Consider the following 27,342-nt stretch of genomic DNA (forward strand, 5'->3'; position numbering starts at 1 on the left):
TCTGTGGAAAGGAATGAAGAACTGACGTTCCCGGCCAAATCGACTTGTGTCCTGATGAGGGGTCTCAGCCCAAGATGTCGACTTCATTCCTTTTCATAGACACTCCCTGACCTGCCGAGTTCCTCCAGCGTTTTGTGTCTATTCCTCTGGAATTTCCAACATCTCCAGAATCTCTCGTGTTTGGGACACAACCTCAGATTCTTTCGATGCTGCCCACCATAACCCTGTAGCCCTCTAGAGTCATAGAGCACCTCAGTACAGAAACAGGCCTATCGGACCGGTTTTGAAATATTATTCTGTCTAGTCCCATTGACCTGCCCTTCGTGTTCTTATCCAAAGTTCTCTGGCAGCTCATTCTATACTCTCACCACCGAGTGAAGAAGTCCCTCTTCAAGTTTCCCTTAAATATTTCACCTTTCACTCTTAACCCACCACCTCTAGTTCTCATCTCAGCCAACCTCAACCCTGCTTGCATGATCCTGTCTATAACCCTCACTATTTTGTACCCCTCTATCAAATCTTCCCTCGTTCTCCTACGCTCCAGGGAATCAAATCCTAACCTTGTCCTTTAACTCAGGTCCTCAAGTTCTGTCAACACTCTTGTAAATTTTCTCTGTACTCTTTCAATCCATTGATGTCTTTCCTGTACGTAGTGACCAGAACTGCACACAATATTCCAAATTAGGCCTCACCAACGTCGACGTAACATCCCAGCTCCTGCACAATATTCAATTTGGGAAGCCAATGTGCCAAAACTTCTCTTTACGCCCCTATCTACCACTTCCAAGGAATTATGGATCTGAATTCTCAGATTTCCCCGTCCTACCGCACTCCCCTTTTACGAGGGAGTCACGCTGGTACAGCAACTTCGACAGTCTGACTTTCTGCTGAAACTTTCACAACCTCAACGCACCTCTGTGCTCCGCACACTGAAAGTATTTCTGGTGTTTGAGCACAGAGTACCAGTTTTATGAGTATGATCAGATGGCTTTTCAAGGCTTTGGCGAAGGAATGGCGAGGCCTCCGCCCGTCAGAGTCGACCGCGGATGTTGCACCCTGGCTGGGCAGGGCGATACGGAGAGCGAGCTGTCGCCCGTGTGGCGGGCTCCCCCTCTCCACGCATCCGGTGAACCCAAAGGAACGGCAGAGACCGACGCAGCTTGGGCTCCGGGAGTTGCCGGTCGGCGTTGAACTCAACGTAGGACTGCCTCGGGGACCCCAGCTCCGGATTTTACCCTCGGGGTTCACTCCCGCGGTCTTCCCCGCGAGCGGGTACAGCCGCAAGGCAGCGGAGGTTTGAGATCAGAGTTTTCCTTCTCCTAGGTGAGCTGCCTGACGAGCCCCATCCGCCTGACGCGACTGATTTTAAGGCGCCAGTGCCCTTTCTCCTGTCGGTGGAAACGGTCCCGTCGGGCTTAGTAGCTAAGCCACACGTGAAGGCCGGGAGCTGGACTGGGTTGTCAGAGGCTGTTTGAGACACCGTTGGGAGCGTTTAATAGGTAGTGGGAGCTTGTCCCCATTATCACCACCGGCTATAACAACGTTAAGGATGGTATAAGTTGTACCCAACATCCCAGAACAGCAGGCACTTTATTTCCACAGTTGTACTGAATGTGGCCTTCAGGCACCTGCCTGCTCCTTCAGACGAGGGTGGGCCAGTAAGACCAGAATTAGCTCATTCGTCCCATTGAGTCTGCTCCGCCACTCCATCTCTCCCTCTCGGCCCCATTCTGCTGCTTCGCCCTGTGACCCTTGATGCCCAAGGGCCTGTCAACCTCCGCTTTAAATGTACCCAAAGACTTGGCCTGCCTTGCTACTGCCATCCAGTGCCACGGTTCACCCCAAGGCTGGCATCTCTGGTTAAGCAGGACAGGGCCAGCGAAAGGCCGTCAGAGAAAATTAAAAAAGCATTTATAATTCTCTATGATTGTTAAATGTTGCAGTTTGCACCAACACATCACAGCAAATCCCTAATACATGTAAAGGTGGCCTCTTTATTAGATACCCCTCTACGCTTTGCTCACCGGGCAGACGGGGCTCCCCAGCCGCAGTTGGCAGCTCACCTAGGAGAAGGAAGACTCTGATCTCTGGTTTGCTGCCGTACCCACTCACGGGGGAGGGTCCGGGAGTGAACCCTGAGGAATAATCCAGAGCTGGAGTCCCTAAGGCAGTCCTCCGCTGACTGGCGGCTCCTGCGACGCCACCGGGGGCCAGACCGTGCCGGTCTCCGCCATTCCTTCGGACTCATCGGCCGCCCGAGCAAAAGCTTGCTCGCCGTATCGCACTGCCCCGTCTTGTCGTAGACACAACGCCCACGGCCGAACCCAGTCAACTGGTCACGCAAACATCTGATCAACCGATCAAGCGGCAGCAACTCAGCACATAAAAGCACGCAGACACAGTCGAGAGGTTCAGTTGTTCAGGCCATACATCAGAACGGGGGAGGAATTGCGACCTACGTGACCTTGACTGTGGAATGATTATTGGTGCCAACAGGGTGGTTTGAGCGTCTCAGAACTACTGAACCCCTCGGATCCCTACGCACAACAGCAGGGATTCCTGACCTTTTTATTAACGCCATGGACCAACACCATTGAGCAAGGGGCCCGTGGACCCCCAGCTGGGAGCCCCTGATCGAGAGTTTACACAGGATGGTGTGGGAAACCAAAAAAAAATTCCAGTGAGCAGTTCTGTGGGTGAGAGAGGTCAGAGGAGAACAGCTGGACCGGTTCAAGCTGGCAGGAAGGTGACAGCGATTGAAACAATCACACGTTACAACGGCGGTGTGCAAAAGAGCATCTCTGAATGGACGACTTTGAAGTGGACGGGCTGACAGCGGCAGAAGGCCACGAACATGCACTCGGTGGCCACTTTGTTAGGTACAGGAAGTACCCAATAAAAAGCGGCCATTGGGTGTTTACAGTGAAGCTAATCCTTAATGGGGTCCCTGCATTTCTGAAAATCTTAAATTTCCAACCTGTAAACCCAATCCCACTGTGGCTCTTCCAAGGAAAGACTCCCCCCAACTGTCCAACGAGCTCAGCCCCAACAACTACTCACCAGAGGGTGGTGGGGTCACTGCTCTGTCGGCTGAGGTGGTACGACAGGGCGACCAGAAGACCGCAGAACACTGAGAACAGAACAGGCACATGCTGGGGCTCCCAGGGAACCTGTGTACGGGGAGAGGAAGAGAAGAGGAAGCGGGTGAGGAAGACAGGGCAGAAGATGGAGAGGGAGAGGGAGGATTGAGGGAAAGAGATGGGGTAGAAAAAGGGAGGAGCAAGAGGGTAGGGAAAGGGAGAAGTGATAAAGGGTGCAAGGAGAGTGGGGTAGAAAATGGCAAGGGAGACAGGAAGAAATGGGATAGAAAAATGAAGAGGGGCAAAGGGTGCAAGAGGGAGAGAGAAAGTGATGGGTTAGAAAAAGGGAGATGAAATGGGGGAAAGGGATATGGGGTAGGAAATGGAAGAGGAGACAAGGGGGCAGGAGGGAGAGAGATGGGGAAGGAAAAGGCAGAGGGAATGGGGGGACAAGAGGGAGAGAGGGGGAAGGAAAAGGCAGAGGGAACGGGGACAAGAGGGAGAGAGATGGGGAAGGAAAAGGGAAAGGGAACAGGGGGACAAGAGGGAGAGAGATGAGGAAGGGAAAGGGAACGGGGACAAGAGGGAGAGAGGGGAAGGAAAAGGGAAAGGGAAGGAAAAGAGAGAGGGAATGGGGATGACAGAGATGGGATAGGAAAAGGGAAAGGGAACGGGGGGACAAGAGAGAGAGAGATGGGGAAGGAAAAGGGAAAGGGAACAGGGGGACAAGAGGGAGAGAGGGGAAGGAAAAGGGAAAGGGAATGGGGACAAGAGGGAGAGAGATGGGGAAGGAAAAGGGAAAGGGAACGGGGGACAAGAGGGAGAGAGATGGGATAGGAAAAGGGAAAGGGAACGGGGGACAAGAGGGAGAGAGATGGGATAGGAAAAGGGAAAGGGAACGGGGGACAAGAGGGAGAGAGATGGGATAGGAAAAGGGAATGGGGACAAGAGGGAGAGAGATGAGGAAGGAAAAGGGAAAGGGAACGGGGACAAGAGGGAGAGAGATGGGATAGGAAAAGGGAAAGGGAACGGGGGACAAGAGGGAGAGAGATGGGGAAGGAAAAGAGAGAGGGAATGGGGATGACAGAGATGGGATAGGAAAAGGGAAAGGGAACGGAGGGACAAGAGAGAGAGAGATGGGGAAGGAAAAGGGAAAGGGAACGGGGGACAAGAGGGAGAGAGGGGAAGGAAAAGGGAAAGGGAACGGGGACAAGAGGGAGAGAGATGGGGAAGGAAAAGGGAAAGGGAACGGGGGACAAGAGGGAGAGAGATGGGATAGGAAAAGGGAAAGGGAACGGGGGACAAGAGGGAGAGAGACGGGGAAGGAAAAGAGAGGGAATGGGGATGACAGAGATGGGATAGGAAAAGGGAAAGGGAACGGGGGGACAAGAGGGAGAGAGATGGGAAAGGAAAAGGGAGAGGAGACAAGGGAGATAAGAGGGAAAGTGTAGAGAAAAGATGATGACAGAGAGGGAGGATAGACAGAATGCAGAGAGGGGGGGGGAAGAGAAATCACAATGATGAAAGGTGGCCTCTCCGCCAGTTCAGCTGCCCCAATCAGTGCCAAAGACAGCAATCCAACAAATTCCACTCCACGTTCCCTCTCAACACAGCACATCCATTCACTCTCCTTCCCTCCACCATCATCTTCTCAGTCACTCCTTCAGCCTCTTCCCCCCCCCAAACCCCATCCCCCCCTTCCCTACCTTCACAGCACCAAAACAGAATCCGTAGAGAAGAGCAGCCACCATAACACTGCGCACAAAGCTGTAGAGGGCTGACACGGGGCTGGTTGTGGCTGCGAAGAGGATGGGGCACAGTCAGCACTGCCGCGGTAAACAGCTTTCAAACCCACCGGCCTCTGCGTCCGACCTGCCAGGCAGAGTGGATGCCCGTCTCACTAGGGGAACGGACATCTCTTGCTACGGGGAACAATTCCAAGAATGGAGCGGCTCCCTTCAGGTGGGCAGGGCCCCCAGAGTCACAACGGGTATCAGAGCCGACGTGGCAGTTAGCAGATGGAGTGGAGCTGCTACAGTGGTGGGTGGTGCAGAAGGTTTGCGGGAATGAACAGGTTAATGTGTGAGAGGAGCGCCTGAGGGCCCCGGCCCGTACTGGCTGCAGTTTAGAAGAATAGGGGCGGAGATCATCTCATTGAAACTTATCGTTTGCTGAAAGGCCGAGATAGAGTTGATATGGAGAAGATGTTTCCTACAGCGGGCGAGTCTAGGACCAGAGGACACAGCCTCAGAATAGAGGGACGGCCCTTTTAAACCAAGACGGGGAGGAATTCCTTTAGCCAGAGGGCGGTGAATCTGCGGGAATCATTGCCACAGACGGCTGTGGAGGCCAAGTCACTGGGTATATTTAAAGCGGAGGCTGATGGGTTCTTGATTAGTCAGGGCATCAAAGGTTACAGGAAGAAGACAGGAGAGGGATAATGAATCAGCCATGATGGGACCATGAAGCCTCGGAGCAGAGGGACGTCCATTTGGAACGGAGACGGGGAGGGAGGCGAATCTGTGGAATTCATCGCCACAGACGGCTGTGCAGCCCGGTCACTGGGCACATTTGAGGCGGACGGTGAGAGGTTCTTGATTAATCAGGGCACCAAAGGTTACGGGAAGAAGAGAGGAGAACGGGGTTGAGCGAGATAATAAATCAGCCACGATGGAATGGCGGCACTGTCTCGATGTGCCAAATAGCCCAACTCTGCTCGATGCTAGATGGTCAAACGATAGAACAGTGGAGCAGACTCAATGGGCTGAATTTCAGAATTCCACCCCTATGTCTTGTCGTCTTAGGGGTCAAGTGGGCCCCCCAGTGGAGCGGACTAACTTATCGTACAATGCTTCCCCTTCCCAGTGACGCCTGTTCCTTGCGGAGGTTTTGTGTCAGGCGGGGGGGGGGGGGGGGGGGGGGCGGAACCAACGTCAAAGGACATTAAATCACCCGGGCGCGTGTGACTCCAACCGGCGAGCGTGACTCCGACCGGCGAGCGTCTCGACCTACCGGTGCCCCCAAAGGCGTGCATGTCCAGCTGCTCCAGCAAGTACATGAAGAAAGTGTTGGCTTGAGGCATGAGGCCGACGAGGAAAATGACTGGGAAGCACAGCGTGAAGACTGCAAGAGAAACGACACAGGTCTTAACCACCAGCAGACACACAGTTAAAACTACTGCAGAAAACCCACACCCGGAAAGCAAAGCAAAAAGAAACCCGCGAGTATCTGGGGAAAGAAACACAATCCAGAGCTCAAACAACATACACAAAATGGTGGTGGAACACAGCAGGCCAGGCAGCATCTATAGGGAGAAGTACTGTCGATGTTTCGGGCCGAGACCCTTCGTCAGGACTCAAAACAGGTTCAATACCGCCCCCTGCTGACCAGGAGGATTCAGGAGAGTGGTCCCAACATCTAAAACAGGTTCAATACCGCCCCCTGCTGTCCAGGAGGATTCAGGAGAGTGGTCCCAACATCTAAAACAGGTTCAATACCGCCCCCTGCTGACCAGGAGGATTCAGGAGAGTGGTCCCAACATTTAAAACAGGTTCAATACCGCCCCCTGCTGTCCAGGAGGATTCAGGAGAGTGGTCCCAACATCTAAAACAGGTTCAATACCGCCCCCTGCTGACCAGGAGGATTCAGGAGAGTGGTCCCAACATCTAAAACAGGTTCAATACCGCCCCCTGCTGACCAGGAGGATTCAGGAGAGTGGTCCCAACATCTAAAACAGGTTCAATACCACCCCCTGCTGACCAGGAGGATTCAGGAGAGTGGTCCCAACATCTAAAACAGGTTCAATACCACCCCCTGCTGACCAGGAGGATTCAGGAGAGTGGTCCCAACATCTAAAACAGGTTCAATACTACCCCCTGCTGACCAGGAGGATTCAGGAGAGTGGTCCCAACATCTAAAACAGGTTCAATACCGCCCCCTGCTGACCAGGAGGATTCAGGAGAGTGGTCCCAACATCTAAAACAGGTTCAATACCGCCCCCTGCTGACCAGGAGGATTCAGGAGAGTGGTCCCAACATCTAAAACAGGTTCAATACCGCCCCCTGCTGACCAGGAGGATTCAGGAGAGTGGTCCCAACATCTAAAACAGGTTCAATACCGCCCCCTGCTGACCAGGAGGATTCAGGAGAGTGGTCCCAACATCTAAAACAGGTTCAATACCGCCCCCTGCTGACCAGGAGGATTCAGGAGAGTGGTCCCAACATCTAAAACAGGTTCAATACTACCCCCTGCTGACCAGGAGGATTCAGGAGAGTGGTCCCAACATCTAAAACAGGTTCAATACTACCCCCTGCTGACCAGGAGGATTCAGGAGAGTGGTCCCAACATCTAAAACAGGTTCAATACTGCCCCCTGCTGACCAGGAGGATTCAGGAGAGTGGTCCCAACATCTAAAACAGGTTCACTACCGCCCCCTGCTGACCAGGAGGATTCAGGAGAGTGGTCCCAACATCTAAAACAGGTTCACTACCGCCCCCTGCTGACCAGGAGGATTCAGGAGAGTGGTCCCAACATCTAAAACAGGTTCAATACCGCCCCCTGCTGTCCAGGAGGATTCAGGAGAGTGGTCCCAACATCTAAAACAGGTTCAATACCGCCCCCTGCTGACCATGAGGATTCAGGAGAGTGGTCCCAACATCTAAAACAGGTTCACTACCGCCCCCTGCTGACCAGGAGGATTCAGGAGAGTGGTCCCAACATCTAAAACAGGTTCAATACCGCCCCCTGCTGACCAGGAGGATTCAGGAGTGGTCCCAACATCTAAAACAGGTTCAATACCGCCCCCTGCTGACCAGGAGGATTCAGGAGAGTGGTCCCAACATTTAAAACAGGTTCAATACTGCCCCCTGCTGACCAGGAGGATTCATGAGAGTGGTTCCAACATCTAAAACAGGTTCAATACCGCCCCCTGCTGACCAGGAGGATTCAGGAGAGTGGTCCCAACATTTAAAACAACACACACAAAATGCTGGTGGAACGCAGCAGTCCAGGCAGCATCTATAGGGAGAAGCACTGTAGACGTTTCGGGCCGAGACCCTTCGTCAGGATGATCCAGAGGTCATAGGTTAAGGGGTGAAGGGTGAAAAGTTTCAGGGGAACACGAGGGGCAGCTTCTCCACTCAGAGGGTGGTGAGAGCGTGGAACGAGCTGCCAGCACAAGTGGTACACGCAAGCTCGGTTTCAACGTTGAAAAGAAGTTTGGATAGGTACATGGACATTGGCCGGCGCAGGTCGATGGGACTAGGCAGTTTAAATGGTTTTGACATGGACCAGATGGGACAAAGGGCCTGCTTTTGTGCTGCACGTTTCTATGACTCTCAACATCTCAGGTCCAAGTTCTTCAACCTAAAACGTCAACTCTGCTCTTGAGCCACAGGTATTTATAAGACTACTGAATGATAAGATGGATCCTTGACCTCACAATCTCCCTTCCACTTTATTGTGAGCCTGCACTACACTTTCTCTATAACACTTCATTCTGCCTTCCCCTTTATTTTTTTGCCTGCAAGAAAACGAATCTCAGGCTAGAATATACAGACTTTGAAAATAACTCGTGCTAGCTTAATGCACTGATATGATGAAAGCATCTGGAATGGGTAGAATGCAAAATCAAGTTTTCCCATCGTACCCCAGTACAAAGTCAAATGTAGTATCACCGGCAAGTGTGGTGAAATTTGTTAACTTAGCAGCAGCAGTACAATGCAATACATGATAATATAGAAAGAAAATATAAATAAGTGAATTACAGGAAGTCTATCTATTAAATTGTTAAATTAAAAAATTGTGCAAAGACAGATATAATACAAAAAAGTAGCAAAATAGTATTCATGGGTTCAACGTCCATTCAGAAATCGGATGGCAGAGGGGAAGAATCTGTTCCTGAATTGCTGAGTGTGTGCCCTCAGGCTCCTGTACCTCCTTCCTGAGGGTAGCAATGAGAAGAGGGCATGTCCTGGGTGGTGGGGGTCCTTAATGATGGACGCTGCCTTTCTGAGGCACTGCTCCTTGGTGATGACTTGGACACTACCCAAGATGGAGCTGACTAATTTTACGACTTTCTGTAGCTTATTTCGATCCTGTGCAGTGGCCCCCCCTCCTCCCCATACCAGACGGTGACGCAGCCAGTCAGAATGCTCTCCACAGTACATTTATACAAGTTTTTTTGTGTTTTAGGTGACAAGCCAAATGTCAAACTCCTGTTGAAATGTAACTGCATTCCTGCCTTCTTTATAGCTGCATCGATATGTTGGGACCAGGTTAGATCCTCAGAGATGTTGACACCCAGAAACTTGAAATTGCTCACTCTCTCCACTTCAGATCCCTCTATGAAGACTGGTCTGTGTTCCCTCGTCTTACCCTCTCTGAAGTCCACAACCAGTTCTTTGGTCTTACTGACATTGAATGCAAGGTTGTCAGGGTTATATGACAACGATAAAACAAATTAGTCATGTCCATATTAGGACTTTTTCACTCCACCTCAGTACACATTACAATAATAAACCAATTTACTAGACACTGCCTTGGCCTGATGAGTGTTTGTTTTTAAGGCAACACATGCAAAATGCTGGAGGAACTCAGCAGGTCAGGCAGCATCGATGGAAAAGAGTAAACAGTCACCATTTCGGGCGAAGACTCGTCATCAGGACTGGAGAGGAAGAGAAGAAGGTTGAGGGGAGGGAGAGCAAGGAGTACAAGGTGGTAAGTGATAGGTGAAACCGGGAGAGGGGGAGGGAGCCAAGTGAAAAGCTGGGAAGTTGATTGGTGAAGAATCGAAGGGCTGGAGAAGGAATAAAAGGAATAGAAGGAATATCAGGCTCCTTCAACCTGAGTGTGGCCTCATCGCGATAGTAGACATGTTGGAATGGGAATGGGAAGTAGAATTGAATGGGTGGCTACCGGAAGATCCCACTTTTTCAGGCGGGCAGAGTGTAGGTGCTAAATGGAGGGATAAATCGGCCAGCAGGAAGAATGCAAGTCTCAGGTTGAGCGAGCTAAGACTTTGGAGCTCTTCGGAGCGAAGGGTGATGAGAGGTGACTGGATAGAGACGTATAAGACGATCGGAGGCACAGGTCAAGCGGACGGCCAGACCACATAGAGCAGGTGGACGGCGAGAGCTAGCGGCAGGAGTGACCCCTCTCTCCCTCACTAGTGAAAGAGGGCCTGTCTGAGATACCAAAGGATTGTAGTTTGTTTTGATAAGACTCTAGATCATGGTTCCTTTGGGGTTTTGCAATTGTTTGCGTAGTGGGTGGAAGGTGGGGGGGGAGAAAGAGGGTTGATGCTTTCGCTGCGGCTCATGCGAGGGGGGGGAGGTTTCAGGGTTCTGACGTTTCAGTCGTTCATTCTTTGGGGTTCCACCCCACCCCACCCCCACCGTTTTGAGGATGTCTGTGAAGAGCAAGAACTTCAGGATGTAAACTAAATACATCCTCTAAAATTATGGTTCAGTGGTTCAATTTAATATCAAAGTAAATGAAGGAAAGCATTGGGGGTGGGGATGTCAAAGGTGAGTGCCCCCCCCCCCCCCCCCCCCACACACAGTGCAGTGGAAGCATGAAATGCCCTGCCAAGGTTGGTGGTCAAAGCAGATACATCAGGGGCATTTAGGAAACTTTTAGATAGGCATGTGCACTATAGTGAAATGGAGGGCTAAGTAGGAGGGAAAGGTTGATTGATCTCGAGTCCTGACGAAGGGTCTCGGCCCGAAACGTTGACCGCTCGTTTCCACGGCTGCTGCCCGGCCCGCTGAGTTTCTCCAGCGTGTTGTACGTGTTGACTGATCTTCGAGTAGATTAAAAAGTCAGCACAACATTGTGCCCTGTAGATGTACTAAGTAACCGGACCTTATACTGTCTGGAAACGTACAAGGGAGCTGGAAAAATTCAGCGGGTCAGGCGGGAAACGGCCAGACAACATTCCCGACTCCCAGAACTGACAAAGAGTCTCGATCCATAATGTCAACTGTTCGTTTTCCTCCACTCAGTCAGTTTCTCTGGCCTTCTGTGCAGGGGTTCAGGTAACAGCACGTCACAGTCACTTGCGTCGTCACTGATCTGTGGGGGCAGTTGCGTGGGGCAGAGGTAGAAATGGTGTGGGGAGTCTGCAAAACTAGCTGCCTTTGCTGGTACCCATGCCCCAAAAGTGAGAAGTGGTAGTGATTCCCACTGGAGCAGATGAGTTAAAGAGTTAAGATAAGTTGAGGTCAGATACGTCAAAACATAAACACAAAAGATTCTGCAGATGCTGGAAATCCAGAGACAGACAGACAGACAGACACACACACACACACACACACACAGCTGTAGGAACCCAGCAGGTCAGGCAGCGTCTATGGAGAGGGATAAACAGTTGATATTTCTGGCCGAGACCCTTCATGAGGACTAGCAGGGTCTCCTTGCAAGACATCAACTGCTTATTCCCCTCCATAGATGCTGCCTGACCTGCTGAGTTCCTCCAGCATTTCGTGTGATGCAGTGAAATGTGTTATTTGCGTCAGTGACCGACGCAGTCCGAAGACTGTGCTGGGGGCAGGCTGCAGGTGTCTTTGCAATTCCAGCAGCGACCTACTAACCCTGACCTGTGTGTCTTTGGACTGTGGGAGGAAACCAGAAAACCCAGAGGAAACCCACACAGTCGCTGAGAGAACGCACAAACTCCTTACAGACAGCGACGGTAATTGAACCCATAGCACTGGCGCTGAAAAGTGTTATGCTAACCGCCGTGTCACCCTAGACGGGTACAAGAGAGAAAGGAATTTGGGGGAGGAGGTACAGTGAAGAGGGAGATAGAGAGGGGTGTGAGGGAAAACACTGGCACACAGCGGAGGGCTGTGCGGACACGGTAAAGTTCTGACTACAACATTGCCCGCCCCGAGGCGCGAACTCACCGACCACCACGTCTCTGGCGCAAGCGAAGGACTGGGCTGAGAAGAGAGTGATCCCGTAGAGGCTGATGGGTTGGAGGTGGTTGCTCTGGCTGGCAAAGTCAAAGAGCCAGATCAGCATGCAGCACAGGCAGAAGTAGACCGGGCGGCTGTACGCGATGATCCAGTTGTGTCCCTGGGGAGGGGGGTGGAGGACAGATGCGTCACATGATCATCCCGGCTCACGAGACGGCCCGGACAAACCCTGCCTCGTCACCCCAGCCCACCCGTCCTCGCACCCTCACCGCCCCCCAGCCAGATCAACCCAGGAACAGAGGGACTGGTGACCACAAGGACCCCAAGACCCTGAGGGCTCACTCCACTCTGGGGACGTTCTTCCGTATCGCAATGAGTGAGTGAGGCACTGACTCAGGTGCCAGGTCCCTCGGAGGCGAACGGTATTGGATTGGATTGAGTTGCAGTATTACTTTTTGTGTAGTTTAACTTTCCTACGTAGGGCTTGGACAGGTGGGATGCAGTGTAGGGAAGAATATGGTCATACATTGTGGCAGAAGGAATAAAATTGTGGACTATTTTGTGACCGGGAAGCAAATTTGAAATCAGAGGTGGAGAGGGACTCGTGCAGGATTCCCTAAAGGTTAACTTGCAGATTGATGATGAGGTACAGAAGGCAAATCCATTGTTAGCATTCATTCTGAGAGGACCAGAGCAAGGATGCATTGCCAAGGCTTTATCATGCCTACACCTGGAGTGTTGTGAGCAATTTGGGCCCCTTATACGAGAAAGGATGCACTGGCATTGGAGAAGGTCACGAAAATGATCCCAGCCATGAGAGGGTTCGTGTGTGAGGAGCTTTTGATGACCCTGGTCCTGTACTCGCTGGAGTTTAGAAAAATGAAGAAGTGGTCTCATTGAAACCTACTGAATATTGAAAGGACGTGGTGTCTCCTGTGTTGGGGGAGTCTAGGACCAGAGGGCACTGCCTCAGAATAGCAGGACGTCCCTTTAGAACAGAGATGAGGAGGAATTTCTTTAGCCAGAGAGTGTTGAATCTGTGGAATTCGTTGCCACAGGCAGCTGTGGAGGCTTAGTCTTTTCGCATACTTTGAACACAGGTTGACAAGTTCTTGACTGGTAATGGCGTCAAAGGTTATGGGGAGAAGGCAGGAGAATAGGTTTAAGAGGGCTAATAAATCAGCCATGATGGAATGGCAGAGGAGACTCTATGGCCTAATTCTGCTCCCATGTCTCATGGTGTATGCTTGCATTTTAATAAAACCACCAACGTAATGCAACCGATCAGTGAATTTTCCCAGTAATTACAAGACAGTCGCTTCTATTTTTTTTCCAGAAGCTTCTGTCTCGGGTGTCACGCTGCTTGCGTCTGGTTATTTTACGGGTCATTTGTCACCACTGGAAATTTTGCTCATCTCCAGTCTGAGTACGAGACCACCTGGACTTCCTTCGTTCCCTCAGTACCTCTTTCCAGCTTGGCTTCTGTCCTTGTCATACTCAATAAAACAACAATAAGCAACGAGCTTTATGCCTCGTGCTCGACTTCCGAAGAACTTTTGGAACACAAAAGCAACAATCCTTTGGATCCCCTGACCACTAAAAACGTGGAGGTGTAGGCCCCAGGCAAAATATACTACTCTTCTCTTCTGTCACAGGAGGCTTATTCAGCATTATCTTATTAAAATACTACAGTATTCTCCAATTCACACTCTTTGCATTCCGTATCAGAGTTGTTGGAAACCATGTTTTAGTTTTAACATTTTATATAAGATTTGTACTTTTTAAAACAAACTCGTGTATTTTTCACATCCACTGGCAGAAAGCCTACAGCAGCTAAACTAACGGTTTATCACCTTTCTCATTTTTCATTGGTTAATTATTAGCACATGATGCAATTGTTTTAAATATGTAGCCCATTAACTATTTTTATCTAAGGAATTTCCTCATCTTATCTATAAGAGTGATGGATTTTTCAGTGGTGCCATTTTATAGTATTCTTTGCCATTCATTAACCTCTTAGCATCGTTTCTTAGCTCTTTAATTTGTTTGTCCTCTAAAATAAACGATCGCTAGAATTGGGACCGTTCGTCGTTCCTGGCTCCACAAAGAATGCTGAGGATCAAAAAAAAAATTAACAAGAGACCCGACACAGTCATCGCTATCCAGAACACTTGAGCCCCCTGTGGTGGTCACCAGTCCCAAAAAGACCCCCCCAGTGTACCCGTGGATACCGCGTGCTCCTTCCCCAGTGACGCACAGGCGCCAGAACCAATATTAACTCCCTCCACTGGCGCCTAGTCAGTATCCCACGAGCGATCGCACAACCTCGCTCTGCGCAGCGCAGTCCTTGCACAGAAGGGAGTCACTTCATCGATGGCAAGGTTGCGGAAGGCCGTGCGGACGGGACGCATTATATCGTGCGTCGGCGAGTACTCACGTGCATAGGGGACGCGGCATCAGGTTGAACGCTCTGCAAAATAAATACGCAGCACCATCAGTACAAGCGGCTCCCAACGGCCGATAATCCATCACCTTCCTCTCCTGTGTGATGGCCATTAGGAGGGGGTGCAATTAATTTATTCTATGTATAAGAGAGCGAAATCTAGATCAGGGCATATGCAAAAGGACCGGCAGAAATAAAGTACACATTGCCTGCGGGATCCAAAATGCTCCACGGTTATCATCAGTCAGACGTACGACAGAATTAGAATGAAGCATCAAGGGAGAGTTACAATGAACGGCCCAGTACTCCGAGCGGGATGCAGGATTCAGAAGGGCAGGTGTAGGTTTCCCAAAGCTCGTGCATCACTCCACAACGAGGAAGTAGGCAGGAAGATAGAGCAGTGAAAACAAGGAGGAAAAAAATCTGCAGACGCTGGAAATCCGAGCGACAGATACAAAATGCTGGAGGAACTCAGCAGGCCGGGCGCAGCTAGGAAAACAGTACAGAAACATCGACTTTTACTCTTTTCCATAGAAGCTGCGTGCCTGCTGAGTTCATCCAGCATTGTGTGTTACAGATGAGGAGAATGGGAAAAGAAATGGGAAGTGGAACACCGACTCGGGAAGTGTATGGTTACGCACTTTGTTAGAAGAAATAAAAGCAAGACTATATTTTCTATATGGAAAGAAACTTCAAAAACCCGAAGGTGCAAAGGATCTGGGAGTCCTCGTGGAGGAGTCACTGAAGTTGCCTCTGTGGTGAGGAGGGAAAATGCGACGTTAGCATTCACGTCGCGAGGACTAGAATATAAAAGCAAGGGATGTAATGTTGAGGCTTTGGTGAGCAGTTTTGGGCCCCTTATCTTACGTGCTGACATTGGAGAGGATTCAGAGGAGGTTCACGAGAATGATTCCGGGACTGAAAGGGTTACCACGTGTCGATTAATTAATGGCCTCAGGTCTGACCTAACTGGAATTCAGAAGAGTGAGAGGGGTGGATCTCACTGAAACATGTAAGATTATTAAGGGATTGGACACGCTAGAGGCAGGAAACATGGTCCCGATGTTGGGGGAGTCCAGAACCAGAGGCCACAGTTTAAGAATAAGGGGTGAGCCATTTCGAACGGAGCTGAGGCAAAACTTTTTCACCCAGAGAGTGGTGGATCTGTGGAATGCTCTGCCTCAGAAGGCAGTGGAGGCCAATTCTCTGGATGCTTTCAAGAAAGAGTTAGATAGAGCTCTTAAAGATAGTGGAGTCAAGGGATATGGGGAGAAGGCAGGAACGGAGTACTGATTGTGGATGATCAGCCATGATCACAGTGAATGGCGGTGCTGGCTCAGAGGGCCGAATGGCCTACTCCTGCACCTATTGTCTATTGAAACCCATCGAATATAGAAAGGGCACGACAGTGTAGATTTGGAGAGGATGCTTCCTATGGTGGGGGAGTCTAGGACCAGAGGGCACAGCCTCAGAACAGAGGGGCGTCCATTTAGAACGGAGATGACGAGGAATTTCTTTAGCCAGAGAGTGGTGAATCTGTGGAATTTGTTGCCACAGGCAGCTGTGGGGGCCAAGTCACTGGGTACATTTAAGGCAGAGGTTGATAGGTTCTTGAACGGCCAGTGCATGAAGGGTTGCGGAGAGAAGGCAGGGGATTGGGGCTGAGAGGAAAATGGATCAGCCGTAACGAAACAGCCCAATTCTGCTCCTATATCTCATGATCCTAATGCGTGCTGTGAGAGACTGTATGGTTGCACTCTGGCCTCGGAAGAATGAGGTTTCATTCAGCTGTGTACGTGTGTGGTTGAATGACAATTAAACTGGAAATAAATTCTAAACGGAGATTGCCAAGTTACAAAGGGGGGCATCGCACGTCTTGGGCGGGGGCAAGGAGGGTCGGAAGCCCGCTCCGGAGCGAACGTCGGGCGCAGGCGTTACCTTGAGCAGCGAGTACTGGCAGCTGGCGATGACGAGGCAGAACTGGAACACCCAGATGTCCCGGAAGAAGCCTTCGAGCAGCAGCATGAAGCCCAGGAAAGCGACCAGCGCCGCCAGGCCGACAGCCACCACGTTCTCAAAGGCCTGCCGGTTTCTGCGAGGAACACAAGACGAGGAGAGTGAATGAGCACGCCGCACCGGGGGGTCAGACACGCAAGAGAGTCCGCGGATGCTGGAAATCAGGAGTGAGATACGGAAGGTACTGAAGCAACCGCACCCGATGTTTGGACGGGTTAATCGCCGGGCCGAATCGGAAAGGAAGGGGTAAGGCCAAATCGAGGTGGTGGGGACCAGGCCTCGGAGGGTATCGAAGCAACTGAACCCAATGTTTGCACAATTTAGGCACTGGGCCAGATCGAAAAGGTCAGGATGTCGGGGCTCGAGGCGAGGGATGGGCTGGTTCAGATCACTGCTCCACTCTGTGTTGAACTAAGGGTCTGTGAACTTCAGTTCACAACACCATTCACTTGCATGATTTATAGTTTGCGTGATTTTTTTACTTTTCTTTCTGCACATTGGGTGTTTAAATGTCTTTTTTTTTCAATGGGTTGCTTTGAGCTTCCTTGTTTCGTGGCTGCCTGTTAAGGAGACGAGTCTCAGGGTTGTATAATGTATACATACTTCAATAATAAATATACTTTCAACTTTGAACAAAACGCTGGAGGAACTCAGCAGGTCAGGCAGCATCTATGGAGAGAAACAAACTGTCAGCTTCATGCCTCGGTGGAGGGTCTCGGTCTGAAACGTCGACTGTTTATTCCTCTCCATAGCTGCTGCCTGACCTGCTGAGTTCCGCCAGCGTTTTGTGTGTGTTACGTGTGGGCAGAGGGTCAGGGGGAGGAGAGTGGATGAGAAACGATACAGACAGGGAGCAAAGAGGGTTGAAGCATTGGGAAAGCAGCCGGGGAGCTTAAAATAGACCTGGAATTAAGAAAGTGGTTGTGCCAGCCATGTTGATCAAGTTCTGAGACCAAACGGTCTCAGATGTTCTTCAGGGAAGGAAATTCCCCCATTTTCGCCCAGTCTAGGCCTAAAGGTAACTCCAACAAAAACAATGGAACAATGCTGGAAACAGGTCAGGCAGCATCAGAGGACAGCTAATAGAGTCAGAGTTGCACAGCACAGAAAGAGGCCCTTCAGCCCAGATAATCCATACTGACTCATGGTCAGTTGGATAGCAGCAACCCAGCCCTTCTCTACACATTTGAGCCAATAACGATCGACAGCAGACACCTCAGAGCACTGGAAAGACGCCACCAAAGTTGCCCCTAAAACACCTGCCGGCAGGGCAATCAAATCAATCCTCTCCTGGGACAACGTCGCTGGTACATCGGACTCCTAACACAAGACTGAGCTCTGTTGGCACGAGGATTTAACCAGGTAGACACAGGCACCATTTCAAAAGTATTCACAACATTTGCCTGGGAAAGGGTATTATCTTCACCAAATTCTGGGGAATTCCTGGCCTTTGACTGCTCAAAATCAGGTTTAACATCACCAGCATGTGTCGTGAAATTTGTTAACTTTGCGGCAGCAATACAATGATAATACAGAAAGCAAAAAAAGGGGGGGAAATAAAATAAATGTATCAATTACACTCTGTGTCTGACCCCGGGAGTGTGTGATGGGACGGTGCGGAGGGAGCTTCACTCTGTGTCTGACCCCGGGAGTGTGTGATGGGACGGTGTGGAGGGAGTTTCACTCTGTGTCTGACCCCGGGAGTGTGTGATGGGACGGTGTGGAGGGAGCTTCACTCTGTGTCTGACCCTGGGAGTGTGTGATGGGACGGTGCAGAGGGAGCTTCACTCCGTGTCTGACCCCAGGAGCGTGCAACAGGATGGTGTGGAGGGAGCTTCACTCCGTGTCTGACCCCGGGAGTGATCATAAACCTAATTCTGATTCTGCGGGGCACGGCAGTGGAGGTGGTTTGGGGGGAGGGTGTGGGGGAACGTTGCGGGGTGCTACTGGGACCCAACCCGTCTAACCTGTCCAGCAAGGCCAGCAAAGCCAATCGATCGTAACGAATCCGCGTCCACTTCCAGGGCAGCAGCCAGAACTTGTAATACTGCTTGTTCCTGGTCTTCTCCTCGATCATCAGCGTGTTCTCCTGCGACTCGTGCAGCGATTCCTGGTCCAGGAAATCCAACTGGGAACGTTAAAAAGAAAAGCAGCTGTTATCTGATTGAGGCCTTGATTTGCCATTAGGCTTCTGAACAGACCGTGAACATGAGTCACCCAGCAGGTGTAACTGCTTGTTAAATATCTAATCAGCCAGTCACGTGGCAGCAACTCAAAGCATAAAAGCATGCTGACACGGTCAGGAGGTTCAGCCGTTGTTCAAACCAAACATCAGAATAGGGATCTAAGTGACTTTGACCGCGGAATGATTGTTGGTGTCAGACAGGGTGGTTTGAGTATCTCAGAAACTGCTGTTACCCTTGGAATTTTTTTTTGCATGTACAACAATCTCGCGAGTTTACAGAGAATTGTAATAAAAACACCTAGCCAGGGGCAGTTCAGTGGGTGAAAACGCCTTGTTAATGAGAGGGGTCAGAGGAGATTGGTTCAAACTGACAGGAAGGCGGCAGTAACTCAAACAAACATGTTACAACAGTGACGTGCAGAAGAGCATCTCGAAATGCGCAACACACCAAACCTTGAAGTGGCTGGGCTACAGCACTCAGTGGCCATTTTATTATGCACCTCCACTAATAGAGTGGTGTCTGAGTGCATCTTACTGTAATTTATAGTATCTTTTACGTATCACGCTCTACTGCTGCTGCAAATCAACATGCTTCACGACAGTCGTCAGTGATGTCAAACCTGAATCGGACTTTGCCTTCAGCTGTCTGAGAACAGAGAGAAAGAGCGATCTGGCAAATCACCTCGAACTGTTCCCGCCCAGTAGTGACGGGATCAAAGCAGGGCTGAAAGGGCTATTTTGCGAGGAGCAGGGGCTGGCTCTGAGATTGGCAGAGAACCGAGTACAAAAGGCTGATGTAATCAAGGTGATTTAGGTGAACAGAGAAACCGATAAGAGTGGGGAAAAGAGCACCCAATTCCACCGCTGGGATAGTTGGGAGTAAAGGGAAAATTATCTTAACATCTCCCCCTCTGTCCTCTTCTCTCTTCCCCCCACCCGATCCACTCAGCTCTTCTTACACCCTACCCCAGCACCCTGCTCGTTTCCCCTCTTCCATTCACCCACACTCTCCTCTCATTGGGCCCCCTTTCCTCACTGTCCCCATCTGCCCTTTATTTTTCCAGCAAAACTACAACAAATTCTGCACAGAAAAATACATAAAATACAAAACCAAGTACTTCTTACAAGGCAGCAAACTAATTCAAATTAAAATATGATTACCACTCTCTATTAAAGTCAATTTGTCGTTGGGGGGAGGGGGGATCATTTCCGGAAACACCCCACTGTATCCATAGTGACCGCCATGCTCCCTCTCCAATGCCAGTGGGCACAAATGGCCACCCTGGCCAGACCCAGCGGCAAAGCCCCAAGCCACGTGCCCTCTTGCATGGAGGCTGAAGTTCTACCTGCACCCGAGGAGCAGCCCCTTCAGATATTCAAAAAAGGGGCTGCAGCGTTTAAATGTGATACACTGACTCCTCCCAGGTGTAGAATGGACAAGTCGACGTGTTGTCTGTCTGCCCTCACCAGCTCCTTTATTTTGGTTTCATGGTCCACCTTATCAGTTCCTACCACTCGCAGTCCTCTATCACCTCTACCCATCACCTCCCAGCCTCTGTCACTATCCCCACTCTCCCCTCCGCCGTCTGCCCATCACCCCTCCTCACCTGGATCTACTCATCACCTCCCAGCCTCTCTCATTATCCCCTTTCTCCCCTCCTCCATCTGCCGACTCTTGTCCCACTCCTCCCCCTCACCTCTTCGTACTGCCCATCTCCTTTCTATCTTCTAGTCCAGGTGAAGGGTCTTCACCCGAAACATCAACTGCACACTTTCCTCCACAGACGCTGCCCGACCCACTTGAGTCCCTCCAGCAGACTGCTTGCTGCTCCAGATTTTAACAGCCCCAGGTCGCATGTGTTGTCACTGTAAAATTAACCACCCAGCTGACCCAACAAACTTTTCCCTCCCATCATTCAGAGGGGTGGGGGCAGTTCTTCACCCAGAGGGCAGATGAAACGCCCCCACATCCCCAAAACTACCAAGGCTGTAGGTCACTGGGACACAGGCAAAGCTCAGGGTGACAGGATCTCGCTGGTGGGGTGGCATCAGGAGGTCAACCAGATGGAGTTAGAAAAGTACAGGAGGCACTGAAAGCTGGAGCACGGCCCAGAAGGGATCGCTGGCCTCATCTCGTGTAACAGTCACTGCGCTCGATTTAGCAACTGGCAGAGAGATGCTCCCTTAATCCACCAGAGACCAGGATTTAGTCCTCAACTCCGGGTGAGGTCTTTGAACATACACCCTCATTGGGTACACTCAAAGCGAAAGCAGGCAGTTCCTTGATTAGTACGGGGGTTAAAGGCACAGGGAAGGAAAGGGGTTGAGAGGGATAATAAAATCGGCCATTACCAAATGGTGGAGCAGACTCGATGGGCCGAGTAGCCCGTTATTGGTTTTATACAACCACGCGAGGTCTTCTGGCTGCACCGGTTTTTCCAGCATCCGAAAGATGCTGGGTCAGTTGGCCACCGTGAACTGCTCCCAGTGTGTGGGTGAGAGGTAGAACGCGGAGGGAGTTGACGGGAATATCGGAAGAGTAAAGTGGGAATTATCTAGGATCCAAGTAAATGGGCTGAAGGGCCTGCTTGCCTGCTGCATCTTTCTATCATTGGCCCCTGACCTGAGTCACGTTACATGCCATACGTGTGAGTACAACAGGAAGGGCCGGGTCCTGTCCCATGTCACGATCTACATGGTGTGCCCAACGTCACGGCGTACGGAGGACGGGATGAAGGAAAAGATAGAGATGAGCTTTATTTGTCTCATGTGTGTCGAAATATGCAGTGAGATGCATCGCTCGTGTCAACGACCCACACGGTCCAAGGGTGTGCTGAGGGCAGCCCACAAGTGCCGCCGTGTTTCGTGCCAACACAGCACGCCAACTCTATCTCAGATCTTTGGAATGAGGAAACGCACAGTCACAGGGAGACTGCAGAGACAGTGGAGGGAACTGAACAACACTAGGATCTACAAGGGCTGGGAGAAATACATCAGTTCACCTGTCTGCGTTCTGCATCGGCGCTCACCTTCCGCCCCGGGACTCGATCCAACTTGCCGGGCTGGTGTCAGAGACGGACGGGTGGCAGTGGAGGGGAGAGTGCCACGGCGGAGGGATAGTGTGGCATCCGCAGAGGGGCCACCATGGTACCTGCGCTGTTGTTCAGTTGTTAAGTCGAGTCTGACTCTTCGTGACCTCATGGACCAGAAGGTTCATAGGGTTCCCATGGCAAGATATGGTCATATCTTTCTTCCACACAGATACTACCGCTGCCCAGGTTGGGACCTGGCTGGGTTTGAACCCAGGACCTTCTGCCTTGAAGTCCAGTGCTGGTGCCACTACACCACCAGCCGGTCCATGGTACTTATACCCCAGGTATTAATCACCTTAATCTGCCCTCTTGGAGAGGCCAATTCTCCTGATGCCGACACTCATCCTCAGCCAACATCACTTGGAAATGGTCCATCTGCTCAACCGTACAACCATCAGGCTCCTGAGCCAGAGCGGACAACTTCGATCAGTGCTGTGAACTGATTCTACGACCTGCACCCTCACTTTTAAAGCACGCTTTACGATCAGCATCGTCATTTTGTGCCGTGGCGTACGACGCGGGTGATCACTGTCTTAACTGTGACCGTGACCGTTCTTGGCAGACGTTTCTACAGAAGTGGTCTGCCATTGCCTTCTTCTGGGCAGCGTCTTTACACAGCGGGTGACCCCAGACATTATCGACACTCTTCTGGGCCTGGCCTCAGTGGTCGCGTAACCAGGACTCGTGATCTGCACCAGCTGCTCGTACGACCGTCCACCACCTGCTCCCACGGCTTCACGTTACCCTGATCTGGGGGCCTAAGCAGACGCTACCCCCTTTGCCACTGGTGTTTGTCAGTCTGTCTGTAGAATTCTATTATAATACTCACCAAAAAAAAAAAACACACTGGAGAAGCTCAGCAGGTCAGGCAAAATCGTGACGATAGGCCTCGGCCTGAAGCGTCAACTATTCCTTCCTCTCAGATGGTGCCTGACCTGCTGAGTTCCTCCAGCTTTTGGTGATCCATCCGGAGAATCTCTTGGCTCAGCATAAAGCAAGGATTCCCAACCTTTTTTTTTTAAAAATCCCATGGACCGATATCATTAAGCAGGGTGGCTGTGGACCCCAGGCTGGGAACCCCTGGTGTAAAAGCGTGGCTGATGGTCAGCACTGGTTTCATAGGGAAGGGGGCCTGCTTTGGTGCCATCTCTCAATATGACTACGCACTTCCACAAAAGAGAAGCCCCAGGTTTCCAGCACGTCCTGTTTATTATTTATTGTAATGCCTGCACTGTTTTTGTGCACTTTATGCAGTCCTGGGTAGGTCTGTAGTCTAGTGTAGTTTTCTCTGTGTCATTTTTTCTGTAGTTCAGTCTAGTTTTTGTACTGCGTCACGTAACACCATGGTCCTGAAAAACGTTGTCTCATTTTTACTATGTACTGTACCAGCAGCTATGGTCGAAATGACAATAAAAGTGACTTGACTTGATCTTGTGTTTAAAAGCCTACTGTATTCGTATTTCCATAACACCATAAGATATAGGAGAAGAATTAGGCCATTTGGCCCATCCAGTCTGCTCTGCCATTCCATCATTTTCCCTCTCAGCCCCCAATCTCCTGCCTTCTCCCCGTATCCCTTTATGCCCTGACCAATCAAGAATCTGTCAACCTCTGCCTTAAATATACATAAAAACTTGGCCTCCACAGCTGCCGGTGGAACGAATTCCACAGACTGACCACTCTCTGGCTAAAGAAATTCCTCTTCATCTCTGGTCAAAAAGGACACCCCTCTTTTCTGAGGTTGTGTCCTCTGGTCTTAGACTCTCCCGCCAAAGGAAACATCCACTCCATCAAGGCCTTACAACATTTGATAGGTTTCAATGAGCTCCTAGAGCCATCTTCATATGGGTTGTAGAGCCCTTGAAAGTGAGATTTGAAGGTAGTTCAGTCAGTTCAGAGTTGAGGCGAGTGAAGCTTCATGCTTGGCTCCCGACGACAGTGGACTCGTCGACAAGGTCAAGGAACGCAGGGGCCTGAGCGAGTGAAGGGTGGGGAAGGGGAGGGGGTAAAAGCAAACAGAAGACACGGCTTGGTGCTGTTACCTCAGGAATTTCCATTGGGACCCTGCGGACCTGCATTCCCTGCAGTACGACCGGCCGGGGCTGGAGGAGGGGCAGCGCTGGCATCCCATCGGGCGCGTCGGCCGAGGTGAAACTGGAAGAGTGGGAATGGTGGTCCCTGGATTTCCGACAAAAGGGAGAAAGAGTACAGTCAACAAAACTAGAATCGGTCAAAGTGTCAGAAGCACTCGGGCCCTGCTGTGCTGTGTGTAACACAGAGGGAGTACTGGACCATCAGAGCCGCTGTCTTCAGACGACCCCTGGACTCTCTATAGAACGTAGAACATCACAGCACAGTACAGGTCACAATGGTGCGCCTGCCCCTTCCCTTCCCTCCTACGTAACCCTCCATTTTTGTATCAACAGAACACCTGATTCGGGACATGTTTCAAGATCCCCGTGGTTGCTCGAAGATGGGCAATGGGGCTCCCCAAGGTTCCTGAGCCAAACGATCGCCCCCAGATATGTGGATCTTGCTGTGTAACTGTCGCACCCAACCTAGAATGCAACAGCGTTGGCGAACTTCTGGGAACGCCCAAGCATCAATAATGCGCTGGCTCGAACAGGAAGGTGCAGCGCGCGAGCACTGTGGGGGAGCGGTTCCTGAACTGTGGGACACCTCTGGAGGGTGCACTGGAGAAACCACTCCAACTGCAGACTGGGGTGGAAGAGGGGAAAGGGGACAAAGAAATGGCAGGCAGACCGAGTAAGTATTTTGCATCAGTCTTCACTCTCGACATTAGCAGAATGACAGAAAGAAGAGGAGAATGTGGGGGGTAGAAGTGAGCGTGGTTGCTATTAGTAAGGAGATGGTGCTTGGGAAGTTGAAAAGTCTGAAGGTGGATAAGTCACTTGGACCAGATGGACTGAAAGAGATTGTGGACATCAGCAACGATACCAGATTCTGGAATGGTTCCCGAGGACTGGAAAATTGCGAGTGTTACCCCGCTCTTTAAGAAGGGAGAGAGGAAGAAGAAAGAAAATTATAGGATAGTTAGCCTGACTTCAGAGGTTGGAAAGCTGTTGGAGTCTATTATTCAGGGTGAGGATTTGAGGTACTTGGAGGCACATGACAAAACAGGCCAAAGTCTTTCTAAAGGGGAAATCTTGCCTGACAAACCTGCTGGGATTCTTTGAGGAAATAACAGGCAGGATAGACAAAGGAGAGTCAGTGGATGTTGTCTATTTGGATTTTCAGAAGGCCTTTGACAAGGTGACACACATGAGCTGCTTGGTAAATCCCATGGTATTATGGGAAAGGTACCTGCATGGATAAAGCAGAGGCTGATTGGCAGGTGGCAAAGAGTGGGAATAAGGGAGCCTTTTCTGCTTGGCTTTCGATGACTAGGGGTGTTCCACAGGGATCAGTGTTGGGACCATTTCTTTTTATGTTGTATGTCAACGATAAGGTTGAAGGAATTGAATGTTTAGTGGCCAAGTTTGCAGCTGATACGAAGACAGGTGGAAGGCAGGTAGTAGAAAGATAGAAAAACTACAGCACACTACAGGCCCTTCGGCCCGCAATGCTGTGCCGAACATGTACTTGCTTTAGAAATTACCTAGGGTTACCCATAGCCCTCTATTTTTCTAAGCTCCATGTACCTGTCCAGGAGTCTCTTAAAAGACCCTATCGTATCTGCCTCCACCACCGTCGCCGGCAGCCCGTTCCACACACTCACCACTCTCTGCGTAAAAAACTTAACCCTGACATCTCCTCTGTGCCGACATCCAAGCACCATAAAACCGTGTCCTCTCGGGCTAGCCATTTCAGCCCTGGGGAAAAGCCTCTGACTATCCACACGATCAATGCCTCTCATCATCTTACACACCTCCATCAGGTCACCTCTCATCCTCCGTCGCTCCAAGGAGAAGTGCTGAGGAAACAGGGTGACTGCAGAAGGACGTAGATTGGGGGAACGAGCAAAGAAGTGGCAGATGGAATATAGCGTATGATCTTGCATGGTCATGCACTTTGATAGAAGGAATAAAGGCGTGGAGTATTTTCTAAATGGGGAGAAAATTCAAAACTCAAGAGGTACTGAGGGACTTGGGAGCTCTTGTGCGCATTTCCTAAAGATTAACTAGTGGCAAGGAAGGCAAATGCAATGATAGTATTCATCTCAAGAGGACTAGAATACAAAAACAACGACGATTATTGCTAAGGTGTTATAGGGCACTGGTCTGGCTGCATTTGGAGTAGGCGAGCAGTTTTGGCCCCTTATCCAAGGAGGGATGTGTTCGCATTGGAGAGTTCAGAGGAGACCGATCCCAGAAATAAAAGGGTTAACATTACAGGACACTTGGCGGCTATGGATCTGTGCTCGCTGGAGTTTAGAGAAATGGTGGTGGGGAGGGAGGGGAAGGATTAATCTAATTGAAACACTCGAACATTGAAAGGTGGATATGGAGAAGATGTTTCCTATAATGGAGTGAGTCTAGGCCCAGAGGCAGAGCCCCAGAATTGAAAGATGTCCATTTAGAACAGAGAGGAGGAAAAATTACTGTTAGACAGAGGGCGATGGTTCTGTGGAATTCTTTGCTGTGCCACCCAAGTCACTGGGTATTTTTATGGTGGGGATTCACAGGTTCTTGATTAATCAGGGCATCAAAGGTTACGGGGAGAAATCCGGAGAATGGGTTGAGAGGGAAATGGATCAGCCATGATGAAATGGGGAAATCGGACCCAATGGACTGAATGGCCTAATTCTGTTCCTAAGACCATAAGACATGGGAGCAGAATCAGGCTATTCAGTCCATCGAGTATGCTTACCCATCTCATCATAGCTGATCCCAGATCCCCCTAAACCCTGCCCTCTCGCCATATCCTTTGATGCCCCAACCCATCAGGAAGTGATCAACTTCCACCTTAAATATGCTCCAGGACTTGGCCCCCACCGCAGTCTGTGGCAGAGCATTCCACAGATTCACTACTCTCTGGCTAAAAATATTCCTCCTTAACCTTGTTCTGAAAGGTCGCCCCTCAATTTTGAGGCTGTGCCCTCTGGTTCTAGATACTCCCACCACAGGAAACAGCCTCCCAAGATCCACCCTATCTGGTCCTTTCAACATTCGGTAGGTTTCAATTAGATCAACTGCATTCTTCTAAATTCCAGTGAGTACAGGCCCAAAGCTGCCAAACACTCCTCATATGTTAACCCTATCATTCCCAAAATCATCCTCGTGAACCTCGTCTGTACTCTCTCCAATGACAACACATCCTTTGAGATATGGGGCCCAAAACTGTTGACAATACTCCGTGCGGCCTGACTCGTGTCTTATAAAGGCTCAGCATTATCCCCTTGCTTTTATATTCTATTCCCCTTAAAATAAATGGCAACATTGCATTTGCCTTCTTTACCACAGACTCAACTTGTAAATTAACCTTCTGGGAGTCTTGCACGAGGACTCCTAAGTCCCTCTGCACCTCTGATGTTTGAACCTTCTCCCCATTTAGATAACAGTCCGCACCATCATTCCTTTTACCAAAATGCATCATCCTACATTTCCCTACACTGTATTCCAACTGCCACTTTTTTCCTATTCTTCCA

The 27,342-nt window shown here is 50.4% G+C and overlaps 1 protein-coding gene across 1 annotated transcript in view; it reads right to left on the bottom strand.

The window, feature by feature from the left end:
• Window positions 1–27,342, bottom strand: part of LOC140717661 (pecanex-like protein 3) — a 125,049-nt gene that overhangs the window by 61,973 nt on the left and 35,734 nt on the right. The window contains 8 exon segments of the mRNA XM_073031295.1: window positions 3,061–3,170; window positions 4,787–4,878; window positions 6,093–6,203; window positions 11,987–12,158; window positions 14,436–14,468; window positions 16,380–16,533; window positions 18,425–18,585; window positions 23,777–23,912. Coding sequence (XP_072887396.1) covers window positions 3,061–3,170; window positions 4,787–4,878; window positions 6,093–6,203; window positions 11,987–12,158; window positions 14,436–14,468; window positions 16,380–16,533; window positions 18,425–18,585; window positions 23,777–23,912 — 969 coding nt within the window.

The sequence above is a fragment of the Hemitrygon akajei genome, chromosome 28 (genome assembly GCF_048418815.1).
Source record: "Hemitrygon akajei chromosome 28, sHemAka1.3, whole genome shotgun sequence".
Taxonomy (NCBI): Eukaryota; Metazoa; Chordata; class Chondrichthyes; order Myliobatiformes; family Dasyatidae; genus Hemitrygon; species Hemitrygon akajei.